General features: G+C 40.3%; 2 protein-coding genes across 2 annotated transcripts; one reads left to right on the forward strand and one right to left on the reverse strand.

The window, feature by feature from the left end:
• The first annotated feature begins 905 nt into the window (after nucleotides 1-905).
• LOC129584964 (eIF-2-alpha kinase GCN2-like) lies at nucleotides 906-9664 on the forward strand. Its single transcript, XM_055477417.1, is given in 29 exon segments — nucleotides 906-1205; nucleotides 1264-1315; nucleotides 1318-1378; nucleotides 1461-1563; nucleotides 1945-2118; nucleotides 2191-2271; nucleotides 2374-2480; nucleotides 2556-2671; nucleotides 2736-3013; nucleotides 3362-3642; nucleotides 3712-3965; nucleotides 4041-4338; nucleotides 4414-4701; nucleotides 4936-5224; nucleotides 5307-5402; nucleotides 5488-5676; nucleotides 5745-5858; nucleotides 6142-6378; nucleotides 6433-6508; nucleotides 6572-6690; nucleotides 7007-7158; nucleotides 7233-7416; nucleotides 7488-7643; nucleotides 7706-7786; nucleotides 7987-8121; nucleotides 8229-8333; nucleotides 8414-8860; nucleotides 9151-9317; nucleotides 9386-9664. Coding segments are annotated over 29 exon segments (4872 nt in total). The 5' UTR covers nucleotides 906-1097; the 3' UTR covers nucleotides 9510-9664.
• LOC129585056 (glutamine synthetase-like) lies at nucleotides 9619-11982 on the reverse strand. Its single transcript, XM_055477572.1, has 6 exons — nucleotides 11784-11982; nucleotides 11010-11147; nucleotides 10664-10825; nucleotides 10420-10568; nucleotides 10136-10280; nucleotides 9619-10029 (listed from the first exon to the last, which is right to left on the reverse strand). Exons 1-5 carry the CDS (start codon nucleotides 11980-11982, stop codon nucleotides 10245-10247), a joined length of 684 nt encoding a protein of 227 aa, XP_055333547.1. The 3' UTR covers nucleotides 9619-10029; nucleotides 10136-10244.
• Nucleotides 11983-12749: the final 767 nt, after the last annotated feature.

The following is a 12749-nucleotide window of genomic DNA, read 5'->3' on the forward strand; positions in this document are numbered from 1 at the left end:
CCCAAAGTCGAGACTAATACACGTATGCGCGTACGCGAGGTGGTTGCACTTGCCGCAGACTATTTCGCTAAATAAGCCGTCCAGCTTGCAGCCTTGCACTCAGGCAATCTTCCCAGTAAACAACTCCACAACAGAAGTTTTTTGCAGTTATTATGTAATAAAACCCGTCCTTCGGAACAGTCCCCACTGGGGACGCCCCGCTAGGGTTTTTTGTCTATGCACGAGTCTCGAGCATACATGACGTATACTTCTAGGGCCAAAGCTTTTTTAAATTGCTATAATTGTAACCAATACAGAATAACTATAAACTTCAAATTACTGTAAATACAAGATTATTAAATATTACATCAAATCAGTAGGTTACGGAGTCTACTAAACAAACCACTGAACCAGCAATATTATTGTAAACAACAGATTAGCAGCACTCGTACCTTCCAAATGCTCTTAATTTATCCACCATAGCTATTCCCGGCTTCCCTTCACGGTTATCTCAAAAATAAACTGCAAATACGAAAGTTCAATTTTTAATACACGTATTAAGCTCTACATTAATATTGTGGTACTGTACATTTTGTGAGTTTTCAGAAGTAAGTATTTGTATAAGCTGGGACAATTTGCATTTTCGGCATGCTTGCCGCCGCATGAATCGTTAGCAAATAACACTGTAATCAGCGACATTTATTAGTTACACATAATTAGATTTTATTATTAATTTTTCTTCTTAAACAACTAATTTTCTGCGATCAATGAATAGTTCTGTTAGCTGCGAAAATAATATGAAAGCAATGAAAACGACAATCACAATTTCTTACTCGTATTACTGTAATTACATATTATTATTAATCGTAAGTAAATTTGTCTACAGTTGATACACTGCGTTGCCGTACTGGGCAGACTGCAACTTACCGACAACTTATTAGTACCGTCAATAATGACGCACTGCTATCTGGATGTGATTTACTTACTTGTTACTAGTACCATTCAGTAGATTCCTTTACGGTTTAAAAAATAAAGCGCAGAAGTTCTTTCGCTTTCAAAATATGTATACTCTATAGCTTGATGGATTTATTTCATGCTGGTGGGATGCACTACCAAAAATGAGCGAAGACGAATCCATCGAAGAACGCCAAGAGAACGAAGTGAATGCCATCAAAGCGATATTTGATCCGTATGTTGAGGACCTGCGCGAGCAAGATGAATGGAAGGTATAGTGTTTTTCAGCTTTTAAACTTACCCTATCGTAAGTTCAAATTTTTTCTCCAGGTTCGCCGGTCTCCTGAAATTCAGATACGATTGTTCCCACAAGAAAGCATGCAGGAAAAGAAGCCCACGTTGAATTGACGCTGGGTGTGAAATGCGGAGAACGATACCCGTTCGTGTGCGTAGAATGTTGTTCGCACTTCGCAGTGATGATCGTTTGTCCGAAGGTCCGAAGGGTTTGTTAACGATTCAATTTGCAGTGCGCCGGAGTTGCGTTTAATAAATCCTAAAGGGCTGAGCGACGTTAACGTTAAAAAATTGCTAAAAGATTTGGAGATGAAGGCAGATGCAATGAAGGGCCAGGTATTGTCGTGTAAATCATAATGAAATCTTTTACGCTGATTAACGAGTGTAGCTGAAGAAATTTTTTGCATTCGGATCTAAGGTGAAAGAAAATCAATTGAATCGGACAAGTTCTATTTTATCTCACACTATGTGACTATGGTCTAATTCTGCGATTTTCTTATTAATTTTGCAACGTTCGCTCAACTCACACTGAATTGTATTTTCTGTGCATTTTGTTTGTATTAATTGTAATTTGTAATTGTACGATTTTTTTAATTTATGCAAAGTGGGCTTTAATTATTTGGTGGTACCGGTGCGGAAAAGGGACGGAAGGGATAATTTTATTGGCCCTTTCGTTACTTCAAATCTGAATATTGTTTCCGCTTCTTCGGTGTGTAGGAAATGATATTTCCGCTGGCGGAAACCGTGCAGGCTTTTTTGTACGCCAACAATAAACCAGCCGACAAATCATTTTACGACCAGATGATCATGAAGCAGCGAAACGAATCCGAAAAGCTGGCAGCGGAAGAACGACAGAGAAGGGATTTTTTGCAAAAGCAACAGGAGCACGAGGTGGATAATAATTTATTCTGTGTGAGTATATCTGTAGACTGCCTTCGTGGTAATCCTTTGTATGCTATTCAGATGGAGCAGATTGAACAAGAAATCGAAAAGCGTAAATCCTACATGCAGCAGGAAGAGAAGAATGTGCGATTTAAAATTGAAGTAACTGCTGCTCCATGTGTTTTTTTTGTGTTTGTTTTTGACGTTTGAATCATGTGCAAAATCTGTTTTGGATTTGAGTGATGTTTCGTTTGTATGTTGAAGAATGATGCTTCTGAAGATCAGTCCGTCGAACCTGTCACATTAGTTGCTTCGTCTTCGCCTTCAAGATCATCCACGCAAGAAAAGCCGCAGTTTCCCGTTCCACAAAGGTATCACGTGAAGAAATACCGGTTTTACAAAACGGAAGATGGTTTGAATTCATCCAGATGCGATCTATTTTACAGCAGATCTCGGTCAACTGAGTCGGAAAGTCAGAGCAACCTTAGCCACAGAAAAGAACCCTTCGAGTTGGAATTGCGAAGTGGTCGGAAAAAGCGGTTGCAGATTATCAGATCGTTCGGTATGTATTTCGTTGGCATTAGTGTACTTGGCTCACGTGATAATACTGGAGAGGTCTGCGGCAGAAAAGGAACTCAATGGTTCATTCATCCACCACGCTCTTGATTTGGACCGCGATAACGCCTTGATTGTGGTCGGCGAATGGTTGTTCCGCTGGCGACCGTGGCGCAAGAAACCTAGCGCACAGCAGCAGGAAATTCTTGCCGAAGAATCCAAGAAATATCTGAAACAGCTTGATATTATGGATGGAGAATTTCAGCAACTGCTCAGACTGCGACATTCGGGTTTACGGCATTATCTGGGATGGATGTATGGATTTGACAAGGATCACGTTTATGTGCATGTTAGTTAAAACGTTCGATGCTGATATTCGATGCTATGCGCCCCAAAAAAGTGAAGTAGAATTACCTGTGCACAAATAGTTAATTTGGGCGCACGGAATTTCAAGTGATCTGTATTTACTAATGTTGCAGCTTATAGTTTAAAAAAATATAAAAAAGTATCCGGTTGTATTTTTTCGCAAATATTTTGTTGGTGCGATGACTGTTTAAAATGTTTGTCATAATGAAGTACTGCAAAAAATTATGATAGTCGATTGTGGCTAAACTTTACTCACTAGGTGGTCATTATTGTAAATACAGTACATCTACCGTATTTGCTAATCTCGGTGTAATGTTGTTTTGCATTTTAGGTGCTTAAAGAATACATTTACGGAACTTCTCTTTCCGCTTTCCTGAAGGATCATGCTCCGTTCTCTATGGAACAAGCCCGGCTTCTTGCTTCCCAGCTTTTAGACAGCCTTAGTTACCTCCACAAGAATAATGTCGTACATCGGCATTTGATACCTTCTTCTGTGATATATTCCGATAATGGGAAGTTCCTGCTCGGTGATTATGCGATCGAGAAGAAACTGGAAGAAATTTACCAGTTTTCACTGAATGAAGCTGGAGATATGGTTGCCACCATAAAAAGGTATTCGTATAACCACACATAGTCGAGAATGCCTTCATTTTTTAATTTCTAGAAAAACTTTTTCGACAGTGGAAAGAAAGCCGATATTCTTCAGTTTGGTATGCTGCTGGCGTCGGTTCTTGTTGGATCCTTTATTGTCCAGGAAATTTACGACGTTCCTTTGACCGTTCCAACCGAAGCCAAAGATTTCTTGAGTCGCTGTTTGATTCAGTTTGATAGAGATCGTTGGCCCGTAGAACAGCTACAAAATCATCGTTTCATAACATCCCGAACAGCAATGGTTGAAAAACTGGAAATTTTAGTTCCCACAGAATCCGAAAAAGGCAAAGAGCTGATCCCTACGAGTAGTGTTTAAATGTGTTTGGAGCTACTGTAAATTGATTTTTCTACGTTTGTAGGTTTTTTCAAAAATTTGCCACCCGAGACACCGGATGGAGAAGATTCTGACCTGGCGTCACAACTGGCCAAACGGTCGCTGGCCGTACCAACTGAAAGTCGACTCAATCGGGAATTCGACATCATCCAGTTTTGCGGCAGTGGAGGATATGGCGATGTGCTGAAAGTGAAGAATCGTCTAGATGGACGAACGTACGCTATAAAACGGATTCCCTTGAAAGAAGCCAAAGAAAAACTCAATCAGCGGATCCTGCGAGAAGTGAAATTATTATCCAGATTAAACCATGAAAATGTTGTTCGGTACGGTCATTACGGTGTATTTAACCTCCGCACGATCTTTTATCGTTTGTCATAACTTGGCTGCGTGGTTTGTAGATATTACAATTCTTGGATTGACACCGTAGTTGTCAGTGAAAGCGGCACCCAGGAATCATCGGCGATTACCACCGACAGTGCGGTTAGAAACGGAAAAGGTCCAGTGAAGACACCGGAAGGGTTTGTCAATTCTTTTGGATTCTTGCCTGACGATATTGAAAAAAACGCACCTCCTCCTCGAGATGGTTCCGTAGAGTGGAGCGACGATGAACTCGGGAACGGCCCTTCGCTCTTTGCTAATGATGATAGTGTTAACGATGACCAAGACTTTTTCGGCCCTTCGTATCCGTAAGTAAATGTTTTGTTTGCATTTTCGGAAATTTGGAGTACCACATACAGTACTGCTGTATTAGATAACGACATGTATTAATCTTGATTAAATAAACTAATTTTGAGAACGTACTTGATTGATATACATATATTGGACTAATGATTTTCGAGTCAAAGGGTGTTCGTTATTATAAGCAATTGTTGTTGTTGATTGATTGTTTTGGATCTCGGGGTTAAATACGCGATTTTTAGCCAGAACAAACGACGTTCGCCCGATTCGTCTTCGATACTGTTTGATGGTTCGCGTGCGGAAGAACCATCATCGGACTCCAAGGACACAACGAAAAGAACTGAAATTGTCACGGCCAGCAGTCAACCTTCCAGCAGTCCCGCGCCAATGGCCGTTTTGTTTATTCAGATGGAATACTGTGACAAGAGCACCTTGCGAACATGTATTGATGAGGGATTGTATAAAGATCAAACAAGGGTGTGGCGTTTATTTCGAGAGATTTTGGAAGGTTTGGCGCATATTCATCAGCAGGTAAAATGGAATTATGCGAATCGTTGTATTTTGTATGCATTAAAGGATCGAGATAACTAAGAAATGGGCGTCTGTTCTACAGGGCATTATTCACAGAGACTTGAAACCAGCAAATATTTTTATCGACAGTGAAGATCATGCTCGAATCGGAGATTTTGGTTTAGCTACTCACCGACTTGTAAGTGCCATTTTTTGGTTTGCCAGTTTCAGTTGTTTTGACTTCAATTTTTTGCATGGAAGGTTATAGCGCTGCTGTTTTGCAGGCAAATTATGCAGATAATATTGGCGAATTGAGTGGATCGCGAACGGATACTATGGCTACGGATGAAGCCAGCCGCACTGGACGCGTCGGAACGGCACTATACGTTGCACCGGAATTAGTGGAAAATGTTGCAAAAGCGACGTACAGCCAAAAAGTGGATGTGTACAGCTTAGGCGTATCTTTTTTTGAGGTTAGTGGCGCATCTTGAAGCAGGGGGTTTGAAAACTTGAATGCAGTTACTATTGGTATCTCGCGCAGATGTGTTACCATCCTCTTCCTACCGGAATGGAGCGCACGAAAGTGCTTCAAAACATTCGCAAGTCACCGGCGCATTTTCCGCTTGACTTTGATTTCTTCGCTCTGAAACAACAGGTTTGTCTTTAATAAATTTGCGAATCTGTGAGTAGACGTAATGTGTTAATGTTTATGTGGGTAAACCGTATACGTATAGATGTTGTATATAAGTACCTATATGCTGATATCATAGCATTCCAACCAAAACGAAGTGCTTACACATTCCGAGCAACAGCTTTGTCAGTTATGTAGCCTTTATTTTAACATCTATACATTTAGTGCGCATTTTTTACAACAGACACAATGTTGAACGAAATAAACAGTTATTTTGCAAAGTTTTGCATTTCTTCACCATCGTTAGGCTTCACTGCTGATGTGGATGCTGGAACATGACGTACAAAAGCGTCCCCACGCTGTTGATATTCTTCAGTCAGATATGCTGCCTCCTGTACAAATTGAAGAAGCGGAAGTTAATGAGATCATTCGTCGTACCGTGCATAATCCACAGAGCAAAGCTTACAAGCGGCTAATGCATTCGCTTTTTGCGCAGCAGATGAGTGCTGTCAATAATCTGACCTACGATTCTGATATTCAGAAGGTACGTTGGGTATTTCAGTTTTCTTCGTCATATTTGAGCGTCTTTTTGAATTAGGGTTCTGGCAATATGAAATGGTTGTTGGCGTTTGAATTTGTCGAGCGGAAGGTTACGCAAGTGTTCCAGCTTCATGGTATTTGTCGGCGTACAAACAAAAGGAATCATTGCACAGAATACAATTTCAAACAATTTCCAGGAGCTAGCCGCTTTCAGACACCTTTATTAACTCCAAAATCCGATCAGCACACATCTTTGGAAAGTGTCAAACTTGTCGATGCTTCTGGAGATGTCGTTGTGTTACCACAGGATCTTCGGGTAAATGCCAGATCTTTAATTTTAGAACTAATATAAATAATTTGCGCTTAGCACTTTGTGAAAGTAATAATCGTGCGTGTTTTTTACAATTAGCTGTACAGGTGGCTTGTAATGATTAATCGTGTTTAAAATTTTATTTATTTAAGTTTTTAAAATTGTATTTGTATTATGTTTTTTAATTTGTGTTTACGTTTTTAACAGTTTTTGTTTTGAATTTTGGCAGCTGTTTTCTGATTGCGTATTAGCCTATTTTATTGATAGCTCACCTACGCCTTGGCATCGTTGGTTCTCATATTGAATATTTATTATTTTGTAGGTTCCATTTGCTCGGTATGTCGCTCACAACGGGATCGTCAGCATAAAGCGTTTCTGCATTGATCGTGTTTACCGCGATCGTAACATTATCGCAGCTCATCCCAAAGAACTATATGAGTGTGCATTTGATATTGTAACCTCCTTTCCAGAGAGGTGAGTACTTCATTACTGATCGAAATAAATCATTTTAATAGCAACGATATCTTGTGACGTTATATTTTTGACAGTTTCCTGGCCGACGCCGAGTGCGTATCAGTAATCAACGACATAATTAAGGAGTTTCCCTCATTAGCTGATCGGAGCTATCATTTACGATTAAACCATACTGATTTCCTTCGGGCTGCTTTTCTCAACGCCGGTATACCGGAAAACAAATTAGACCTAGCGTTGAATCGTTTGTGGGACACCCGGGTAACTCACCGTCCCTACCGATCGATATGAAGATGCCGCTTCAAAACTAATTGGCTCGTGATGTTTAATAGCATGAGAAGAGCAAGCAGAAAACACGATTACGCTGGAATGAAGTGCACGAAATGCCTGAACACAGCCATACATTTCTTGAGAAATTCCTTGAACAAGAAGGCGGGTTGGCTCAGATATCGGGAATGGTCAAAACTATTATTCAGCGAAGAGGAACCGTAAGGATTCATGGCGGTTACCAAGGATTAGTTGGTGCATATTGTGATACGCGGTATTTTAGGCTGGATCTTTAGCGAAAAGAGCACTATTCGAATGCGAAAGCTTTTTGGGAATTCTCGAGAAGATGGGCTGTCCTTTTAAGGTAACTTTTTAGCATAACCTTTTTTAGCTTTTTTGTATTTCTATAGATGTATTATGCATAAGAATTTTTCAAAGTAGGCTCTTATACGAGTGCTGCTTATTAAGCGATTCGTGAAAGCCGTACGAATGCAGTTGGTATTTTAGGTTTATGTAAGGTGAAAGTTTATGTATGTTCAGTTTAAATATTTTGCATGTCGTCAGGTGGATGTATGTCTGCAGCTGTCCGATAAATATATTCGAAGCGGTATTGTATACCACGTCGTTCAGCGTACTCAGAGTCCGCATGGAGATAAACCACTTGGAACCCTGGCAGTGGGTGGACGCTATTCTTCCCTTGTACGTCATGCACTTCGTCCATATGTTAATTTCATTCTTTTTTTCTGCGCGTTGAATTGGTTCTTCTTAGTTTTTTGTGCGCATTTTTTCAAAAACAGTTGTTGCAGGTTCAGTCTTTCGTTAAAAAGAGCTCCTTAGATTTTCGACCAGTGGCCGTTGGTATAAGCATGGCTTTCGATAAACTGGTGAATGCCTTAACGAAGTCTGAAGAGGTAGGCTTTGCGCGGCAAATTCTGTGCTTAACACTTCGAATTTTACTGTTATTCTTATTACTGTTATTTACGGTTAATAGTTTGAATTGGAGAGCGCAATCGATGTTCTGATTTGTGCCGTTGGCAGTTCGCCTATGTTGAAGGAACAAATTGGTATCCTGCATGGTTTGCGTAACCAGGGTATTCGGGCGGACATTTTAATGGATCCGCATCCGGTGCTGGAAGATACGCAGGATTTTTGCAAAAGAATGGCTATACATTTAGTGATTATCAAAGACAGTGCTTGTACGGTGCGTTTCATGGAACGTGATCGAATAGTCGAGCGTAAATTAGCGCTGAACGAAGTGACGGACTGGATCGGGCAGAAGATGTCATCCACTCGTACTGAGCCGTCTGATTCTGTAAATGTGCCAACGGAAAACATTGTCGCAACCCCGGTGCAGGCTTTACCTGGAAATCGAGTGAAAGTGTCTTTTATAACGTCCGAAAAAATGCATGGACGGGATAAAAAGCGTTATTCGACGCATGTAAGTATTTTTATTAACGAGTCTTGTCCTAGTATAGTCGTAGTTGTTTTTCCACAGAAATACCGGTCGAATTTAGTTGAATAATTTCCGGGGGGTATTCAGATACCGTTTGTTGTTACGATTTATGGGTCTTTTTAAATTTTTATTATCATTTCAGTATCTGTAGTAGTTTGTATTACCTCTGCCCTCTGGTATGAGTATCTAATTGACCTCTAGCTGAATGTACATACCGTTACATAAATACTACCGTTACTTCTAGCTTACCGTTACATAAATACCTCATTGCTTAGATTCTGACAGTACTGGAGCAGACGGTTGCATCGTTTTCCTCTCAAACAATTCTGGAAATTTTCGCTTTGGAGCTTCCGGGTCCAGTTGTGAAATGGCTGCCGGCTTATATGTCTCGATCCGGTAGTGGGACCGTTCGTTTCGATGATTGGTCTCAGTTGTGTGATAAGTATGAGCGCGTTGCTGGTTATCTCTGATTGCCAGTGTATTCGTGTTGACAAAGATTCATGTTGACAGGTTTCCGAAACACCGAAAATACTTCAAGCAAATTCAGGACGACCTCTCCGATCAGCCTTTTGATACAAAAGCCCGCTTGATAATTTTTAGTATGTCGGATGACACCTACAGGTTTTTAATCTGATACATTTAAATGTAGATTTAACCTTTTTTTATAATTTTTGTATGATGTATTTTAGTGCGCCCTAATGTTGTATTGTGATACGTCAAAAGTTTTATGGTGTACAACGGTTCCTGCCATTTTTTTTTACCACTTTTGGAACAAATTCTTATAAACTCTTTCCAGAATGCGGATGACAATTATTACTGTACAGATATTTTACAGTTAATTTTACAGGCATACAGATAATTTTCCTTACACACTGCAACGAGATCACATGCAAACAAAGATCTGGACGGAATGCAGATTTTTCAAACTAACTGGATTAGTGAAAAGAAACTTTTTTCAGCTTTTCAACGGCCTCATTGATGGCCTGTTGGCCAATCCCGGGAGTTCGCATAGCTTTGGTGCTAAATCTGACAGTTATACTGGCATCAGTGCCACTCCAGTCTCCCGGTACCGATTTCGGGTCGAAGGACACTACAACTCCGAAATCTTCCGCCACACGGAGTAAGATGTATCGAGCCATCCACAATTCGTCTGCCTATTGGGGGTAATTCCTTTGACATTGTTTTATTAAAATGCAATACCAGAACGTGAGAACGAGCGTTTAGACGCAGTTTTAACGCATGATGCACACAGAAACTTACAACCGAAATGCCGTCACAAGGTCCAATCTGGAATTCCCACTGTCCCGGTTTTACACCGGCCTTGAACCCGGCAAACTGATCCCAGCATGCAGGCAAGCATGACAATGAGCTATCGCGATGTCTGCTCCCATCGCGCAGTCATATCCTATGAATATCAGAAAATGATTATTTCGTTCAGTAGTATCCTTCGTAATGCACCTGAGTAAACCACCTTATCTCCAAAGCAGATGATAAATACAGATATATAACAATATAAGTATATTCATTTTGGTTTCTTGCAACACCTTGTGACTTCGGAGATCCACTTTGCGCTCGAATGGTCGACCGTCAACGTCCAACAACGAGTATTTTTGCTCGATTCCAAACCGTGGCTCAAAATACTTTGCTTGATTCATCACATCGGCAATTCGGCATGATCGGCGCTTATTGCTCTCTATAAAGAATTTATTAAAAAAATTTTCAAGTTTTAATTTGCAAGCTATTATCATTCTTTCGCACTACGGTATAGGCTTCTTCGTAATTGTTAACCTGTCGGCATCTTGTCGCTTGTAAGCGTTTCGCACAGTACGAGCTTGTTTTTACTGCCGTTAAATGGATCCGCATACAATGCTACAGGTTGTAGATAAATTTCGCTGCTGCTTCCTTCGGCCTGGTAAGTTTTTGAACCATCGTAGCTCCAGATGGGAAGATCTAAACGTAAGATTACAATACGTAAAGTCACCCCAAAAATGTTCTGAAACATCTCATCAGCCTGAGCACTTTCTACGCTTATCTGACCAATTATTCTGCTCTACGCTTGCAAGTTGCAACATAGCACTCTTCACTATTTCAGCTTCCGTTTGCTTGTTAGCTTATTATCAAAGTATCAACTCACCTTCCGGGCTTTTCGGCTCTGAATCCAGTGTCTTGGATTTACAGCGAAGATCTCCATGACCGTCAGTCCATACGTAACATGCAATAATTTTGTCTCCTTGTGGCAAATCCGATAATAGCTCAAAACGCTCTGATAATTCTTGTTAGTTTTGTTCAGTAACACGCGGGAAGACGCAGAAGGTGAAACAGATACGCCTAAAAGAAAAATTTTTAAATTTCAATTTTAAAAATTAACCAAAATCCACAGTTCCACAAAATATGATGCGCGGTATATTTTGTGAAAGTGGATTTTTGGGTCGGGAGTGGATCTGGTGCTGTGATGACAACATGCTGTCATTACAGCAAAACCTTACACGATCAAGTAATGGTTTCGGTGTTTGAAATTGGCAGTTTAGGCTTTTCGCGTACATGATTATAATCTAAAACAATTTTCGGATTCTCAAAAATTTTCGGATTCTCGCGTAAATCTTTTCGTATACGATTCGTAACAAAATAACGAAAATCAAAAGAACGAAATAACAAAATAAAGAATAAAAATAACGAAATTACAAGTCGGCTACTTGTCGTTTTCGCGAAAATTCACTTAAATTCGTATGCGTTACGAAAACGAATACGAAAATATTTTCCTTCGGCAAAACTATCAAAAATAAAGAATGGAAAATCTCATTTACAAATTACAAAAAACCTGTGTATTGTGCAGTTGATATGATTACTGCCCATAATGCAGCTCATTTACAGACTGTACGAGTACTGGTATGCTTATGCTATTGCTTACTGTCTTTCCCCTTAGACTTCTCGTAAGCGCTCGCCGTCCCGACCACGACGAAGCTGCCCATAAATCCTGCCACTCCAGCCCGGAATCCAGCTGCACCCAGTTGTCGAAAATTCTGTCGGCGAAGTGAAAACCCATACAACGCAGCTCCAACCATCCCCGAACAGGCTCCCGCGGGAATGCTCAGCAGACCAATGTCCATTGTACGATGCTGCTTGTCGGGAGGATACAAACAGCAGCAGTACAGCAGTGCCCCACAAACGCCACCTCCCGCAATTCCTGCCAATTCCGCAATACCGGAAAACGAGTATTCCAGCCGGACAGAAGACGCCGTAGTGCTAAATACCCAAAAAACGACTGGTGTCATTCAGGCTACACAGTACACACACTGCACAGCATGTTGCAGTTGCAGCATATATCCCGCCACTCTGGAATAAGGTCTACATACCTGAAGAACTTCTTGACTTTGAAGCTACGAGATAAGGATGCGGAAACCTTATTTGGTACGAATCTAATAAATGGAAGAGACATGTTCGTTTGATTATAAAGAGAATTTTTGAACAATTAATGTTGCAAATGTGTAGAAGTGTGATCCAGATTGTAAAATCGTCAAATCTGTCATTCGAAGAACAGGACATATTCCTGGTGCGCCTAATAGCCATAGACCGCCTATGCATACGCCTCGTACCGCGTTATTTTTGCAATTTCCAAAGTGATTAATATTATTATAATATTAATCGCTTTGCAATTTCTGAGCGAAAAATTCTGAATGTTCATTTACGCTGTGTCTTGCAACTATTCAAGTAATATTATCTTTAACTCAAATCTGCCTCTGTAATAGATTATCAAACTTATAGTCGCAGGCCGCACCGCACGAATGACCTATAATTATATTGTTAGCTTTATTTACAACTAAATTTACTAAATCAACTACTTCTACTGATGTTTGTATGTAATGATTAAAAATTA

This window comes from Paramacrobiotus metropolitanus, unplaced genomic scaffold (genome assembly GCF_019649055.1).
Source record: "Paramacrobiotus metropolitanus isolate TYO unplaced genomic scaffold, Prichtersi_v1.0 Parri_scaffold0000015, whole genome shotgun sequence".
Classification (NCBI taxonomy): Eukaryota; Metazoa; Tardigrada; class Eutardigrada; order Parachela; family Macrobiotidae; genus Paramacrobiotus; species Paramacrobiotus metropolitanus.